The sequence below is a fragment of the Chinchilla lanigera genome, unplaced genomic scaffold (assembly GCF_000276665.1).
Source record: "Chinchilla lanigera isolate Chin_1 unplaced genomic scaffold, ChiLan1.0 scaffold00013, whole genome shotgun sequence".
Lineage (NCBI taxonomy): Eukaryota > Metazoa > Chordata > Mammalia > Rodentia > Chinchillidae > Chinchilla > Chinchilla lanigera.
In genome coordinates, this window is record NW_004955414.1 from 22,228,683 (window position 1) to 22,244,925 (window position 16,243).

Below are 16,243 nucleotides of genomic sequence, written 5' to 3' on the forward strand. Positions count from 1 at the left end.
GTCTCGTTCACCAATATGTTAAGATGAATAACCAAACAGATCAATTGTATCCAATATCTGTTATCTGCCAGGTTCTATTCTAATACACTAATTCATTTAATCCTCATAATCATCATCAACCGTGGACACTATTGTCTTCATTTTCAAAAGATGAAGTCAAGATTTCAGCTCAGGCAGTCTAACCCCAAAGCCTGTCTTCCCACCCCCTCGTGAAGAGTGTTATGCATTCATGTTTTTTTCTCTATGAATATTTTCTGATCCCCTACTCACAGTGCCTCACCTTAGGGACTGGCGCTAGAGCAGGGAACAGAACTGCTGCTGGTATGGCGCTTACATTTCTAGTCAGGACAAATATACAGTAAACAAATAAATCCGTGTCTATACAGAATGGTAATTGGTACTATGGGAAAAATGACTTAGGTTAAAGGGCATAAAAATGTTGAGAACAGTGTTGCCATTGTCTGCAGGTGGCTAGGGAAGAACCCACTGATGAGGAGGCATTCGAGCAGGGACTTGCAGTGAGGGAGTGAGCCTTCAGGACAGATGGAAGAAAGAGTGTTCGCTGCTCTGCTGTTCAACTAGTAGCGTAAGCCACTAGTTATCCTCAGTATCCACTTCCGCCTTTCTTTACTAATGGAACCCCTGAATTTTACCTGGGCACAGAATGACTAACAATAGAAATTAGATCTGGTAGCATTAGTTACAGCTAGGTGTGGCCACGTGATTGAGTGACGTGCGAAGCTTCCAGACTGTGCCCTTAACAAAAACGGTATGCCTTCTCTTTTCTCCCATCTCACTAGTCAGGGCGGGCCCCTGCAGAATTAGTGGTGAACCCTGTGGAACTTTGAAGATAAGGATTACTTTGGAGAAGGTGGAACAACTAAAACACTGCAGGTTAGCCCTGGGGTACTTGAACAGTTACGTGACAGAGAAAAATAAACTTCCATCATGGTTAAGCCATATTGAGTCTTTTTATTATAGCATATCCTGGGAAGCAGCATCTTACTCTCTGAGATATCCTGCTCCTGGTATATACACTGCACTTACCTCTTGGGACTGAGTGACATTTTGTACTTTTGTGATTATGTCACATTTTATGGCACAGCTGACAGTAAATATTACCCAAGTGGGCCTGACTGAAGCCATTTAAAGGCAGGAGCATTCCTTGGCTGGCTGCAGAAGAGGCCATGAGAACAATGTGATGCTGAGGAGGATTTGAGCTTGGTTTCTGGCTGGAAGATTGCGAGATGGAGCAAGGACTGCAGGGGACCTCTGGATGCGAGAGCTACTCATGGCGGACAGCCAAGAAAGGAAAAGGGACCTCAGTCCTAAAACTTCGAGGAGCTAAGACCCGCCAACAAGAACGAGCTTGGAAGTGGGGTTTTTTTCCCTCAGTGCTTGCAGATGAGGATGCAGCCCAGTCGACACGGATTTCTGCACTCTCTTCATACTCACCACAGAGAACCCAGCCGGGTCATGCTGGACCCATAGAACTGGTGACAATTCTACTCACGTTGTTGAGCTGCTTAGCTTGTAATAATGTGTTACACAGCCCCAGAAATCGTGCATATTAGTGAGGCTCAGAAGCCCCACAGTCTGTTGTCTACACGCTGGAGAACCAGGAAAGCCGGAATGTTACTCAGTTCAAGGCCAAAGCCATGAGAATCAAGGGTTCCAGGGTCTGCGGGCAGAAGACAGATGTCTGCGCTCAAAACGAGAACAAATTCATCCTTCCTCTGCCTTTTCGTTCTGTTCAGATGGCAAGGTGATGCAAGGAGCTGCTTGCTTTTAGGGGAGAGCAGGGTTAGGAGTCTGGTTTTGGACATTTTAAGTTTTAAACTTTGAACCCAGCCCAGTGGCACATGCCTGTAATCTCAGCACTTGGGAGGCTGAGACAGAAGGATCTAGCAAGTTGGAGACCAGCCTGGGCTACAGTGTGAGTTTAAGGCCACCCTCAACGGTGTATAAAAAAAAGTTTAAAAGTTTGAGATACTTTTCAGCTATCCAAGTGGTGACATAAATAGGCAGTTTGACACACAAATCTGGACTTCAGAGTACATGTAAGGCTGGATTTCTTTTTTCTTCCCGCCTCTTCCCTTCTTTTCTTCCATCATTCAGCTGAATTTTTTTTTTTCTTTTGAGACAGAGTCCCGCTTATGAAGGCCAGGCTGGCCTCTAACTTGCAGCGATCCTCCTACCTCAGCTTCCCCAGTACTGGGATAACAGACCTGCGCCACCACACCCGGCTCAGCTGGATTTTAAAAAATCAACCATTCCTGGATACCTAGCCCCATCTAGAGTTGGAGCTGGCGGAGGTGCAGTTTGTCTTACCATATATTCGGGCTTCGTTCTGGGAGGCGGGGGCAACGGATGTGTTCCAGGGGCCGGGGGTAGGGGGGAGTCCCGAGGGCAAACCTCGTTGGCACCTGGAACCAGCTTAGCCAGGGAACAGATAAACAGTCACACGGCTGGCACCTGCTCTAATCGCCTCAGAGCGTGTCATTCTTTTCAGACCCGATGGGGCGCTGTGGCCTCTTCCTGCCGGGCAGGCTGGGCTCGCCCCTCCAGGCCCCGCCCCGCGCGACCCCTCCCCCGCCCCTGCCCCGCGGCCGCGGCTCCGCGCCCAGGCTCGGGACCTCCAGGTCCCTCAACCGTTCTAACAGCTGGGATCCCTGGAGCTGCCGGCCTCGGCCTACGATCTGCTTCCTTTGGTTCCCCGGCACCGGCGTTGCCCCTGCCCCCAGGAAGGCGCCCTCCCACGGGCTACCACGGAGCGCCCCCTCCGTCCTCCTCCTGCGGCCCGCTCCTTTGCCCCTTGTCCCTCTAGGTTCCATCGCGTCCCGGCCACCGGTTCGTGGTGCCCACTCGGGGTTTCTGTTCTCATGGGCTTCTCAGCCTGGGGGCTGGGACGTCGGGGGACCGGGGCTTTGCTGCCTCGACTGAAATCTCGTTCCTCCCCCTCAGGCGCTCACCAGCCCCCACTCTGAAGCTTCCTCGCCGCGACCGAGGTTCTCCGGGTGAGCCTCTGTGGGCGCCTCTGTTGTCCTCGTCAAGCGATCACTTTTGTGCCAGCCTCTCAGTGTGTAGGTGGCTGTGACTAGGGGGAGCCCGGCTGGGACCCGAGACTGAGTGCGCCCACTTTTCCAATAGGCGCTGCCAGATGAAACGTCATCCGCAGAGCTGGCTGTCTTCGCGTCCCTTGCCTCCCATACCCCCTAGGCCAGGTGAGGGGGCGGGGAGGTGGGGAGGAGCTCCCTCCTGCGCAGGGAGGGCTCCCCGCTCTGACCTGGGCCTGCTTCTCAGCCTTTGGGGAAGCAGCAGGAAGTACTGAGGGCGTGGGCAAGGGCGCTCTGCCGGTCTGCTTCTGCGGCTTCGTCCATGCCCTGGTTCCGGTCCTCTCCCTTCGCTTTCCTCCCCACCTCAGACTCTGCCAAGAGCCTGAGCGCCCTTTTACTGCCCCTCTCCAGGGCTGGGCCGCGCAGGTGAAGCCCCAAAGCAGAGAGCCTGGAACTGGCAGTTGGAGCCTGAACTGTGGGCAAAATCGCTTCGACAGCAGCTGAATGTCCAGCTCCTCTCTGCCCTGGAGGAGAAGAGGGCAGGTTTGTCTCTCGAGGCAGTATCATCGGATTCCCTTGAGTCTTGGCACTCTGTATGTAGCCTGGACAGCTCAAGACCTGGGCCTTGGCCCTTCCAGACGAAACAGAGGAAAGTCCTCACAGCAGCACCTGACTTAGAGCGGCCGAGGGCGCTGCAGCTACTGCTAGCTGAGCTCCAAACTCTGTTCTCCGCTGTGCTGCAGGACCGCAGCCCGGCCGCTTGGCGCTACCTGCATGCGGTGCTGGGTCTCCTGCCTCCGTATCGTGAGTTGCTAGTCGGGCACCTTGATTTGCTGCCCTTCCTGGAGCAGCTGTATTGCTGGGCTCCCTGGGTCCAAACCCATCTCCAGCTGGACCTGCTAGATGCCATCGACCACGCCTTGCCCCCAGACAGCTCTTTGTCGCACAGTGCCTCCCATGCTGACTGCCATCCCCAGAAGAAGAGGTTCCATCGAGGGCCACCGTGCCCACCCTGCCCTTTTGTGCAGACCCGGTGGGGTGGGCAGCAAGTAAAGCAGGAACTGGCCACGTGGCTGCGACCGCTGACACTGCCTGAGCTGCAGCACTGCCTGGGCATTGTCGGTGCGGAGGTGGCCCTAGAAGAGGCCCAGTGGTTGGGCAGTCTCAGTCTCCTGCCCTTGGCACTGGCTACAGACATCCCTGTGCAGTATAAAAGCAGCGACGCTAACAGCGTAGACGAGGAGCCTGTTGGAAGCAAAGACGCTAAGTAAGTGAGTGACCCAGGCTGGGGCTTTGCACGGAGGAGACAAAAGAAGTCAGGTTAGGGAGGCTCTGGGCCCCTGGCCCTCTAAAGCCAGCTCACTATTGATCTTAAGGATTAGCCTGACCCCCAAGCTGAGCTGGTATGAGGCTGCTCAATAGAGCTAGTGTTAATCCCCATAGGGAGATACAGAAATTGAAGTCAAAAGTCGGCTATCAGGAAACCAAAGCTTCAAAAAACTGCTTGGCTTTCCACGGTTTCCAGGCTTCTCTCTCTTAGATGACCAGAAGCCTCCTTCGTTCTTTTTCTCATTCACTCATAGTCACTGAGCTTCACGTCTATGCCTGTCTTACGCTAGGTCTTAGGTGCTTGGCATCTTGGATCCTTAGAATACTAAGGAGTGCTGGCCACCACAGGTCTATGTAGGTGCTAAGGCAGAGTACAGTGGGCAGCACTACTGCCAGGATTTCACCCTGCCCCTTTCAAGGTTTTCACCCTGCCTGCCCAGTGTGGAACTTCTTACCCCTGGAGTAATGATTCCCCCTAAATTCTGGCTATCTGAGCTCTTTAGGATTTCAGAATGCCTACAGAGACCTCCTCTTTTGAAAGTTCTTTAGTTTTACTCTTTGAAGTTTTACCTGTCCTCTGGCTTGATTTTCTAGGTGTTTTGTAGTTTGTCTATGAAACATTCGCTGTATTGGGGAAAAGGTTAGGTTGACCTTTCTACCTCAGTTTTTGGTTTAAGTCTATGGTTGGGTCAAGTTTTTCCTGAATTCTCAAAGCTCTATTGGTGGGTTTTTGGGCAGGCTCCTGGAAGGTAGCCAGCAATTTATGCCTTTAATGGTCCCAGCAAACTCTTTTCCCTTTTCAAAGAGCTGCCCTGAGCCCTGAGTGCAAGTGTCCCCTGCCACACACACACACACACACACACACACACACACACACGTTAACCAACATGGCAGTAAGATAAGATGTTGGGAAGGGATCAAATTTTCCTTCTTCCCTTTGAACCTGGCAGTAAGCCTCTGCAGTCTAGCTAATAAAGTTTAATTTACATTAAGTTTTCCAGGCCTGGCTTCCCAGACATTCATTGAATAAGACCTGCTAGATGCTGGGGGATACAAGACAAGGCAGATTCAAGCCATTCCCATGGAGGATTACAGTTTAGTTAAGATAGGTATAGATACCTTAACACTAATAAAATATAATTACAAATTGTAAGAAGCATTGTAATACAAAAGAACAGCATGTCTCCTGGGTGCTCTTCTGGGGAGGGAGGGAGGGAGGGTGAAGGGAGGAAGGGAGGGCGTGAGGGAAGAAGGGAGGGAGAAAGGACAGTAGGGAAAAGCACATCCCTGTGAGGCTGGATTAGTTTAGCAAAATATCTTGCAGGCTAAGAGGCAGCACTCAGTAATGTTCAGTGCTACTAAGGCAAGTAAGAATCTGGAAATTATAGCATTAAGCAACAAGGAAAAGTTCAGTGCCAGCAGTTTCAGTGGAGTTTGTGGGAGGAAACTAGAGTATGAGTGGAAAAGGAAGCAGGTATCTCATTTTACTATTCTTTCATATTCTTTCATGAAGTTTGACTTGAAAGGAAAAGCTAGTAGGACAGCAGGTTGAAATAAGTTTGGTGTGTGGATAGGATTCTTTTTAAAAGTAGATGTGTATAACCCTTAAAACAGTCCTTGAGAAATACATACCTAATATATATTTGTGGACTAAATTAAGAGGCTAAGGTAAGAAGAGAAAATTTAAAATATATCATAGAGAAAGGGGAAGGTTTCCCCTGAAAGCACAGGTAAGCTAGCCTTGTAGAGGAGAGAGAACACGTAGGCCTCTTGACTTGGGACGTACAGATCTGTGGCAAGGCAACTAAAGTTGAGTTCCTGGCTGGAAACCTCAGTTTCTCCAGGCAAAGAAGGACGGGATTAGGGGCTTGGCAGGACCAGGCATAGAATTAAGGTACACAGTTGGAGGGAGCTAAGAAAGGTGGCTGCTTGAGAACTTGTACTAAGATAACAAAACACAATGAGCCTATAATCAAGACTGGATTCTAGAGTTCTATGAAGGAGCCAGTATTCTTGGGTCTATGAGCTTCTGAATCTACTGTATCATATAAGGCTTGAACTGCTGAGGAAATGAATAATAGCATTTATTCTATTTAAGACATCCTGACCCAATATCACAGTTATAAGCCATATTGATGAAACAATCTCTAGAATAGGATTGGATTGTAATGCCTGACATTCTATTGATCAAAGTTTGGGTCAACTAATGATATTAATATACTTTAAAGCTAAGTTAAATAATTTCTAGGTTCTTATTGTATTTGTGTTTGTTTTATGCTATGAGATCACCCCAACCAAAATTATTAGTGAGTTCTTAGATGATTTTCTTAGCAATTTTGTTGACCAGTATAGTAAACAGCAAGAAGATGAGATCAATGAGGGATAGAAGAGGATATGAGAAAATAAAAAGATATCCCCTTTCCTGGATAGCAGAACCAGTATAGCCAAAATGGCTACACTTCCAAAACTGTTATACAGATTTAACACAATCCCAGTCAAAGTACCAAGAGCATTCTTTACAGACTTAGAGAACACAATCATGAAATTCATAAGAACCAGAAGAGACCTAGAATATCAGAAACAATTCTGGGCAACAAGGCAGAAGACATGAAAATCCAGAAAAAAATATTTTCAGCCCGGCTAAGAAGTGAGAAAGTTTCGGGGGATTGAAGGACACATCACCACATTGAGGCTGAAGAGGAAAAGACTTTGAAGCTCAAGTATGAGTGACAATGCAAAGAAGGGCAAGAATGATGATGGGAGCAAGAGCAATGAGTTGTAATAAGATGGAGATCACGCAGGGTCAGGAACCACACACAGCAGAAGCACAGATAGGAGGAGATCAGATCTAGATTAGGCAGGTTAACAGAGGAGAGATCCAGGCCAGGATGAGGAGTTGAGAAAATAAATTCTTCCTTTTATTTGTGCATAGTATTGTGTGATACTGACTTCACAATCATCACAGTCAACCCGGAATGATTATTCATTTGTCAGAAAGGAAAAAGTTGTTCACTCACTGCATGAATATAGTTACCTGTGTTGCAGGACAGAGGCAGTTTTGCTCAGTACTTTTTCTCAAGCAGGGGTAGTAGGCAGACCCTGACAATGTCATACCACACCTGATCTGGCTCCTCCTTTCACAGGCCGACAGTGGCAAGGCCCACCTCTAGGTACCTGACCTCTTCCTCTGCTTTTTGTCTCCTGATCTTCTGTATACAGGCCTCAGTTGGACTATGAAGTTTCTGGGGAGAAACCCTTCCAAAAGAGAAGTAGTAGCTTCTCGTCGGAGACTTTCTTCTCTGGTAGCGAGGTGTTGAGCATTCTGGATATGGAGAGATACCGGAATAAGATCCACTTCCTCTACCTCAATGTGGCTCCCAGTCGGTACTTTAGGTATGAGCCTGTAGCCAGACCTCTTCTGTGCTCCCCAGTCCCGTCTTCCCTCCATGCAGCCTTCCCCCTGCTCTTTCTTCCTGTGCCCGTTCCTCTCCCCTGTTCTTTCTCCACATGCTCTTTCTCTATCTCCGCTTTCCAGCCCCCTTCACTTCTCCTCAGCCTCCTCCTCTGCACAATCTACCTCCTTTTTCCTACCCTTTTCTCTCCTAGCCTTTTGTCTCAGTCACTGATTTCCCAGCTTTTGCTCCTTCTACTTTATTCTATTCTAAAGTGAGAGAAACATTTGATCATAGCCTCAGAAGCAAATTTAATGATAGTCTCTTCCATCTTCAGTGCAAAAATTGATTGTTTAAATCTTTACAGTGTCTGGGAAGCTTTGTTTCTGTTCCTTAGACTGAATCAAAGTGATTAAAGCTTTGTTTAAAAGTAATCAAAATAATCAAAGCTTTGTTTTTGTTCCTTAGACTGAAGGCATCCTGTTCCTTAGACTGAATCAAAATCTACTTTCTTTTAACTTCTACTTCCTGGTCCTAATTTTATCTCTGGGGCTGTAAAAACAAGCCTCCTCCTTCCTCACAATTCGAGGCATAACTTCCTCCCCATTATATCCAAATCTTACATATTTTTAAATAATGTTTAAATTTTAAAATGTTTTATCTATCTATTTTGTGGTATGGAAATTCAACCCAGAGCCTACACATGGTAAGTAAGTGCTCTATCACCGAGCTACATCCCCAGCTGATTTTTAAAAATTTTGTCACATAATAATTATACACATATAGGCGGTACAATGTGATGTATGCAATGTATAATGATCAAATCAGAATATGGATGTATCTATTACCTTAGGCACTTATTATTTTTGAATAGAGAACATTCAGAATGTTCTTTATTAGCTATTTGGAAATATTCAATTAATTGTTGTTGAATCTGTGGTGGCAGCGACAGAATGGGCGCCCCCCCCCCCCCGCATCATTGCCCCAGGTATGACAGCTCTATCTCAAAGATCACCAGGTCTCTACATTGAAGAACTGGCCCTTCTGGCTAGGCGTGGTGGTGCACACCTGTAATCCCAGCACTTGGGAGGCTGAGGTAGGAGGATCACTGCAAGTTCGAGGCCAGCCTGGGCAACAAAGTGAGTCTAAGGCGAGTCTGAACTGCTGAATGAGACCCTGTCTCAAAAAACAAAACAAAACAACAACAACAAAAACCAAAGAACTGGCCATTCTTGGAGGGTGCACCTGCACCCTGGAGCGGGTGATGGCTGAGACCAGCTTCATCCACTGACCCGCTAGGAAAAAGCCCGATTTGGCGCAGCGTACCTTCTGCTTCAAGGAGCTGGAAGGCTGGAAACCAGATGGCAACCCCATAGAGGAACAGAAAAAGCATTCTTCTGGCTGTGTTCCTTTCTGTCAAGGAGCAGTTTGAAGAATTAACTCTCAGTGAATTTTTGAAACTGGGCAAACAGGAAGCCAAGAACAAAATCACAAAGGAAACCAACGTCAAGCAGAAAGAGTTGGAAGAAACTACAGAGAATGTCCACTGTGCCGTGGAGCAGCCGCTGCCTTGGAGGGAGCCCCTTGCCGCGGTCACGGATCCTGGCGTGACAGGTCATGTCCGAGGCATGTTCCCCGGTGTCTTCCACCTTTCTGTCCCTTAGGAAAGGAGAACACCAAACTTTTGAAACTGGGTATTTAAACTGATCTTTTAAATTTTCTCTTGAAAGTAGCACTCGTGGCTCTTTGGTCTGAGTAACTGGTGACCACAGTGTCTACATCTTTTTCTTTGGCAGCTTTTGCTGTTAAATCCCGGAACTCAGCAGGTGAGAAGTGGGAGAGGAAGAAGGCAGTGTCCCTCCAGCCAGACCTACTTCTGGGAAGGATGGCTAAATGCCAGTGCCAGGGGCTTCTGGTCTTCGTGTCTCCAGTGCTCTGCAGACCAATAATTCGTCCGCCTTTTTGATGGGTGCTTTCTGACAGAGGGCAATGGAATAAATTAATTTTTAAAAATGGTTGTTAATCATAGTTTTCCCACTGGGCTGCACAACATCGGAAGCTCCTCGTCCCCTCCAGCTCTACCTCTGCGCCAATTAATCATCCTGCCGCTCCTTCCTTCTCCCCCACCCCCCAGGCTCTGATGACCGCCTTTAGAATGGGCATTTTCTCCACATTTCCGCGTGTCTGAAATCGTGGTACATCTTACAAACTGATGGAATATCACACTGGAAGCATTTTTTTCATTTCAGTGTTTCATAGAATAGCGCCGTAGCTTATAATTGGTAGCGTCTTAAACTTCACGGGCTGTGAGATATCTGGGTCTGGAGACTGAACTTCTTGGGACAGAATAGTGTCGTTTTCTTTCTCTTCGTCTATCTTTGGCTTTGCAAATTTTTTGGGTTTTTTTGTTTTGTTTTGTTTTTTTCTCTGGTACCGGGAACCGAACTCACGACCTTGTGCTTGCCAGGCAGGCGCTTTGCCGCTGAGCTAAATCCCCAGCCCCTATCTTTGGCTTTGATTTCTTTTTAATAATGTTTGTTCCATCATTTCAGTTTGAAAATCATTCTGCTCTTTTCCATCTTCCTATTTTCTTTTGCCTCCCTTCCTTTTTAATCTCCTCAAGCCTTCTCTTGTCTGTTCTTGAAATCGGCACAAGTTCCTTCCGTTTCTACTGAGCCTTTTTTTTTTTTTTTTTTTTTTAAAGGCCGTACAATCTGGTGGTGGTGCCCGCAAAAAGTGTGAATCCTGAGCACTACATCTTCTCTCCCTTTGGGATCCTGCATGTACATCCCGTGGAGGGCAATGAGGCTTTGACGCTGGGTGCCTGGCACCACCAGTGTATTCTCTGGCAGCAGCTCCAGCTCATTCCATTCTTTAAGTATTGCCTTGTACGCAAGGCCTTCGCCTGGTAGGTGATGGTGGAGGTGGGGCTGGGGGGAAATGGAGGACCGCAACAGCATATTGTCACCGACCTCTGATCTGCAGCTGGAGGAAGAGCGTAAGGTGGCAGGGGCTGTGTCGGCTCCGGACTTTCCTCGGGAACCATCTGCTCTCAGCTGTGCCCCATTTTGGAGCTGGGCTTCTCCATATTAACAGGTAAGGTTTTAATACAACTTCAGTGGATTGTAAAAATTATTTTCACAAATGGCAGTGTAGCATCGTAGAAAAATTGCAAAACAGAAAAGCACAAAGAAAAAGTCTAATCCCGCCACCTTAATAACCATTATGAACAGTTTGTGGTTATGTATCCTTTTAGTCTTTTTTCCTATTACATATAGGAAATATGATCATATGCTACATAATTTGCTTTTTTCTCTGAGTCATATATTCTGCACATATCCCCATGTAACTGTGTCCTTTACATAATCTTACTTCAGATGATTACACAATTACTTGACAGGATCAAGACTGGGGTTTGAATCCAGTCTGCTCTTTGTTCTCTCTCTGCTTTTGTGTGTACACTTCTGGGGAAGGGAAGGCTGCTTATTTCCACTACTTCCTTGCCTTCCTTTTACGATGCTCAGCTATTCCTAGGTCTGTTCTATGATAGCCATTCCAAACTCAAATGTCTGTGGGGCCTATACAGGAGGTATGCAGTGGTTAGATGTAAGACATCCGGGATAAAGGGGAACTCCAGTCTAGAGATTATATCGAAATAGGGCAGTCACTTCCTGGCTACAACTAATTGTTGCCACTTGGGAATATAGGTCCAGTGTGATCAGCCAGTTTATTTTTCAGGATTTCCTGGAAGTCCACGTTTTGGGGTAAAATTCTTAACTTTAACTGTTTGGCCCAGATTTTAATGCAAACAGTGTGCCGACTAACTCTTAGTGGTTCTCGCTGAGAAACTTTCAAGTCTGAGTTTGACCCGCTGGTATAAGGCAGATTTCATTCTCCAGTCTTGTCTAGCCCCTGCGGTGGAATTCAAAGCATAAGAGCTTGGGAGGGCGGACGGATCTGAATTTAGATCCTCAACACTAGCATGGAACTTACTCTCTGTGCCTCAGTTTCCTGACCTGAAAGCTAGGGTAACGATTTCTGCCAAAACAACTGTCATGAAAATTAAATGCAATTGTGGATATACAGTACCTGTAGGCACTGAATAAATGACACCCATTATGATCATTCTGTCCTCTTCTGGGGTCTTTAATATTTTTAAAGGATATTTAGAGAGGTGGAGTTCTTTGAGGGGGAGAGGGAGAGTGGAAAACAAAACAGTTGGCTTCCTCAGAGGTGGTCAAACTATGGAAAAGTTATGCTTTCAGCACTTTAATCCTAAAACTCATTTGTCTACCTATACTTTTAGGAACTTCAGGTTCCCTTATTGCCAGAAAGAAGTCTCTTTTTCTCTTCTTTTAAGTTGGACCATTGATGCCATTCGACACTTTCTCCTGGTAGTGCAGGATTCACTCTTTTGGTGGCACCACCACCATACTGTAGGATTTTTTTTAAAAAAAAGCTCAGTAGAAACTGAAAAGGTATGTTATGCTAGTCAGCTTTCCATTGTTAAACCAAAATACCTGAGAGAAGTGAAAGGAAAAAGAATTGATTTTTGGCTCCTGGTTTCAGTCTATGGTTGCCTGATTCTGTTGCTTTGGGTCTGTGGCAAGGTAGAGCAACATGGTGAGGAGCACACGGTGCAGCAAAGCTGCTCCCATTATGGTGGCGGGAAGTGGGGGAGGATATATCTTCAAAAGCACACCTCAGATAACCTACCTCCTCCAAGGTATATTCTATGGCAGTTTCCACCACCACTCAGTGAGGTCAGGGCCCTTATGGTCCAGTTGTCCCCCAAAGGCCCCACTTCTGAACACTGCTGCACTGGGGACCAAATCTTCAACACGTTAGCTTTCCCTGGACCTTTACACTCAAGGTAAGCATCAGCACATGCCTTGAATCTTTTTCAAGTAGTTCCCAGCTAGTAACTTTCTGGGTTTTAACTTTCCCAAAGAGCACTCAAGAGTGAGTGACTGCTAGTCAGTGGGAATATTACAATCTTTGAAGAAAACATGCTCAGTCAGGAGCAAGTTGGGCTGGGAAGAGGTCAAAAGTGCCCGAGGAAGAAGGGCTGGGATGCCAACTCTAAGTAGCTCATACCTTGATTCCAGGCTTCTGCAGGAGCTACACTCTGTGTCCTGGCTACCCCAGGAGCCGGATCGGTGCTATGAGCTACTGGATCTGAAGAAGGCTCTATTCAAGGAGAGAAGGAAGGCTCTGCAGTTACTCCGCCGCTGTCTGAACCTCTGTACATCTATTCTTCAGCTGGTAAGAGGCTCCAGTGTCCTGTGAATCTTTTTTCCACCTGAGCTGCCCAAGTTGCATCCTCCTCTTAGTTAAGTTCCTCCTGGGATCCCCTCTGTGACCCGGACCCTACAGCTGGGTCACGCCCTTTGTCCTGTCCAGCGACAGCAGCCTTGCACTGGGATAGATGGGTCATGAACAGATGAACAGAGACTAGGACTCAAACTCTCCCTAAGGATTGGCCCTGGCTGAGGAGCAGAGAGAGGAAGGAAAATAACAATGTCTATTTTGTGGCTTGTTGGTTCTAACATTAGGGAACTAGGGACATTAGGGACTTTAAGAAATGGAATACTGAGTTTTCATGCTGCTGAGATTATCTTTGAACCTATCTTGAACCTTTGACAGATTACTAAGGCTCACAGATGCATGCAATAGCAAAGCCCTTCCTAATTGTGCCTACTTTGTATCTGAGGTGTGCACCCCTGTCCAGGGGTCTGGGAGGTCCTGTTGTGTACTTCTCTCTTTTTAAAATTTTTTTTATTTTTGTGGTGCTGAGGATTGAACCCAGAGCCCTGTGCATGCAAGGCAAGAGCTCTACCACTGAGCCACATCCCCAGCCCTGCATTTCCCTCTTGCCCATGACTGAGTATCATAGTTTATTGTCAGGTGTTCAAACTAATGTTAGGAGGCAGAACCTCTGGAAAGCGATAGGGCCCGCAGATGGGGGCGATTATAAAGGGGCCAGTTCAGTGTCATTTGCCACTCTGCTCTTCCACCTTTCACGACATAAGAACACAGCTTACTGTATCTGGAGGATACAGTAAGAAAGCTTTTACCAGACCTTGGACTTCCCAGCCTCCAGATTACAACAAAGTAAGTTTCTGTTCTTTGTAAATTATCCAGCCTCAGGCGTTGCGTTAAAGCAACACAAATGGGCTACAACAACTGGCAACAGAAGTAGGGGGCAGTCTTGTGGGACTGAGCCTTCATCTGAGAGTATCTGAAGCTATCTCCAGGATGATAGCATCAGAATTGAGTTAAACTATGGGGCACACAGTTAGTGTTTACAGAAGAACTGCTAGATGTGTGGGAGAACCCCCATACATCTGGGGTCAGAAGTGTTGAGTAGGACGAGAGGAGAAAAAACAGTTTTTCCTACCTCTTACATTCTAAGCATATGTCAAATAGATGTAATGTGGACATCTCTTCCAAGCGTGTGGCTTATTTTTTCATGATTTAATGGCATCTTTGAATGAGCAGAAACTTTTTTTTTTTGAGACAGGGTCTCACTATGTAATTCAGGTTGGCCTTAAATTCACTATGTAGCCCAGGCTAGCCTGAAACTCATGGTGATCCTCCTGCCTCAGCCTCCTGGATCTTCATTGTCTTAAAGTTCATTTTATTGATTTATTTTCATTAGTGCCTTTTAAATTACATTATTACTGAGTATTTTGAGTCCTAGATTAATAAAACATTTTTGCCTACCCCAAAGTGGTATAGATATTCTCCTGTTTCCTTAGAAACCTTATTACCATATGTTTCAGATTTAGGTCTATGATCTATCAAATTAATTTCTATATTTGGTGTGAGGTAAAAGTCAAGGTTAATTTTCCACTTATTATTATGATTATCTTTTCCCCCACTTAATAGTAGCAGTGTCTTTTTAAAAAATAAGATGACATTATCTGTGTGAGTTTATTTCTGGATTCTCTGTTCTGTCCTGTCCATTAGTCCATTCATCAATGTCACAGTGTCAATTATTATACATTATATATTATAGGAGGGTTATATTTGATATCCTAAATCCTACCACTTTTCTGTTTGTCAAAATGACCAGGGATGTTTTGGGTTCTTTGAATTTCCACATAAAATATAGAATCAACCGATCAATTTCTACCGATAAAATATAGAATCAACCGATCAAAATTCAAATAAGATGACTTATTTGAATTTTCAGTGGACTTGCTTTAACTCTATAGGCCAATATGGGGAGAGTTTATATTTTAACATTTAGTTTCTTAACTTGACTCTGATCTCTCCATTTATTTTGCCTTCTTTCATTTGTCTTACCAAACTTTTATAGGTTTCCTATACAAGTCCTAAGCATTACATCGTTAGACTTATTACTTGACATTCGGTGCAGCTTGGTGGTATTATACATGGTATCTAAAAATACCGTTGTTAGCTGAGTATAGTAGTACATGCCCATACTTCTGCCACTTGGCGGGCTGATCCAGGAGGATCATCTCATGTTCACGGCCAGTCTGGGTTACATGCTGTGTTCAAGGCCAGTCTGAACTACACAGTGAGACCCCGTATCAAAAAATTATTAAATAAATACATTTAACTTTTTAGCCTGGGGTGATAGTATGTGCTTGTAACTCTAGCACTCACCCAGGCTAAGGCATGAAGATCACAAATTAGAACCCAGCCTGGGCAACTCAGCAATTTAGGAAGACCCATATCACAATTAGAAAAAAAAAAAAAAAAAAAAGGTCAGGGGATATAGGTCAGTGAAAAAGGTCCTAGGTTCAATCCTAGAACCAAAATGATAATGATGATGATGATGGTGATGGTGATGGTGATGATAGAAGAAGAGAAGAAAAAGAGGAGGAAGGGGAAGGAGAAGAAAAAGAAGAGGAGGGAGAAGAAGGAGGAGACACAGCTGGTGTGTGTGTGCACTCATGTGTGTGGACAAGGAGGCAGGGGCAGATGAGTAGAGTCCCAACTCCTTGGGCCCCACTTGCTGTCCTTTTCTTGCTGCCCTGCACCTGACTGGTGGTGGTGAGCATTTGTATTTGCAGTTCTTTTCATTCATTTCCATATTTTCAAACACTTAGGCTTGGGGGCAGTGGGGACAGCAGGAGAGGAGAATGGAAGGGAGTAGTACTAGAAGAGTAGGAGGAAGACATGAGCTGAAGAAGGAGGATTCATATTGGGTTAATAACATCCCTTAGTTATTGAGGGCTAATCAGGTCCGCCATCTCCTGAACTAGTATATGGCAAAGGCTAAATCAAAAGAGGGGAATGGAATGATTTTAGGCTCCAGGAGAATCAAAGGCCTCTCACAGAACTCAAGATTCTCTCAGGGCTAAGACCACGACCTTCTCTGGGTGGCCTGTATTTATTTAGTTATCAAAAGAGGGGAGGAGAGTACTCAAGAAGGGCAGAACCACTCAAGGTCTTCTCCAAGTAAGGTATTAAGTTAATCCACCCAGGAGTGAG

General features: G+C 46.0%; 1 protein-coding gene across 15 annotated transcripts in view; it reads left to right on the forward strand.

Annotated features, from left to right (window-relative positions):
* Positions 1–2,204: 2,204 nt before the first annotated feature.
* Dnhd1 (dynein heavy chain domain 1) overlaps positions 2,205–16,243 on the forward strand; it is a 69,918-nt gene continuing 55,879 nt past the window's right edge. For 10 of the 15 annotated variants that reach the window (XM_005380153.2, XM_005380155.2, XM_005380156.2 and 7 more), the window contains exons 1-8: positions 2,324–2,850; positions 2,965–3,017; positions 3,151–3,224; positions 3,468–4,323; positions 7,605–7,778; positions 10,482–10,685; positions 10,763–10,873; positions 12,886–13,042. In XM_005380153.2, coding sequence (XP_005380210.1) covers positions 2,518–2,850; positions 2,965–3,017; positions 3,151–3,224; positions 3,468–4,323; positions 7,605–7,778; positions 10,482–10,685; positions 10,763–10,873; positions 12,886–13,042 — 1,962 coding nt within the window. In that variant the 5' untranslated portion in view covers positions 2,324–2,517. The other 5 variants (XM_013511986.1, XM_005380161.2, XM_005380162.2 and 2 more) reach the window with 3 other exon arrangements.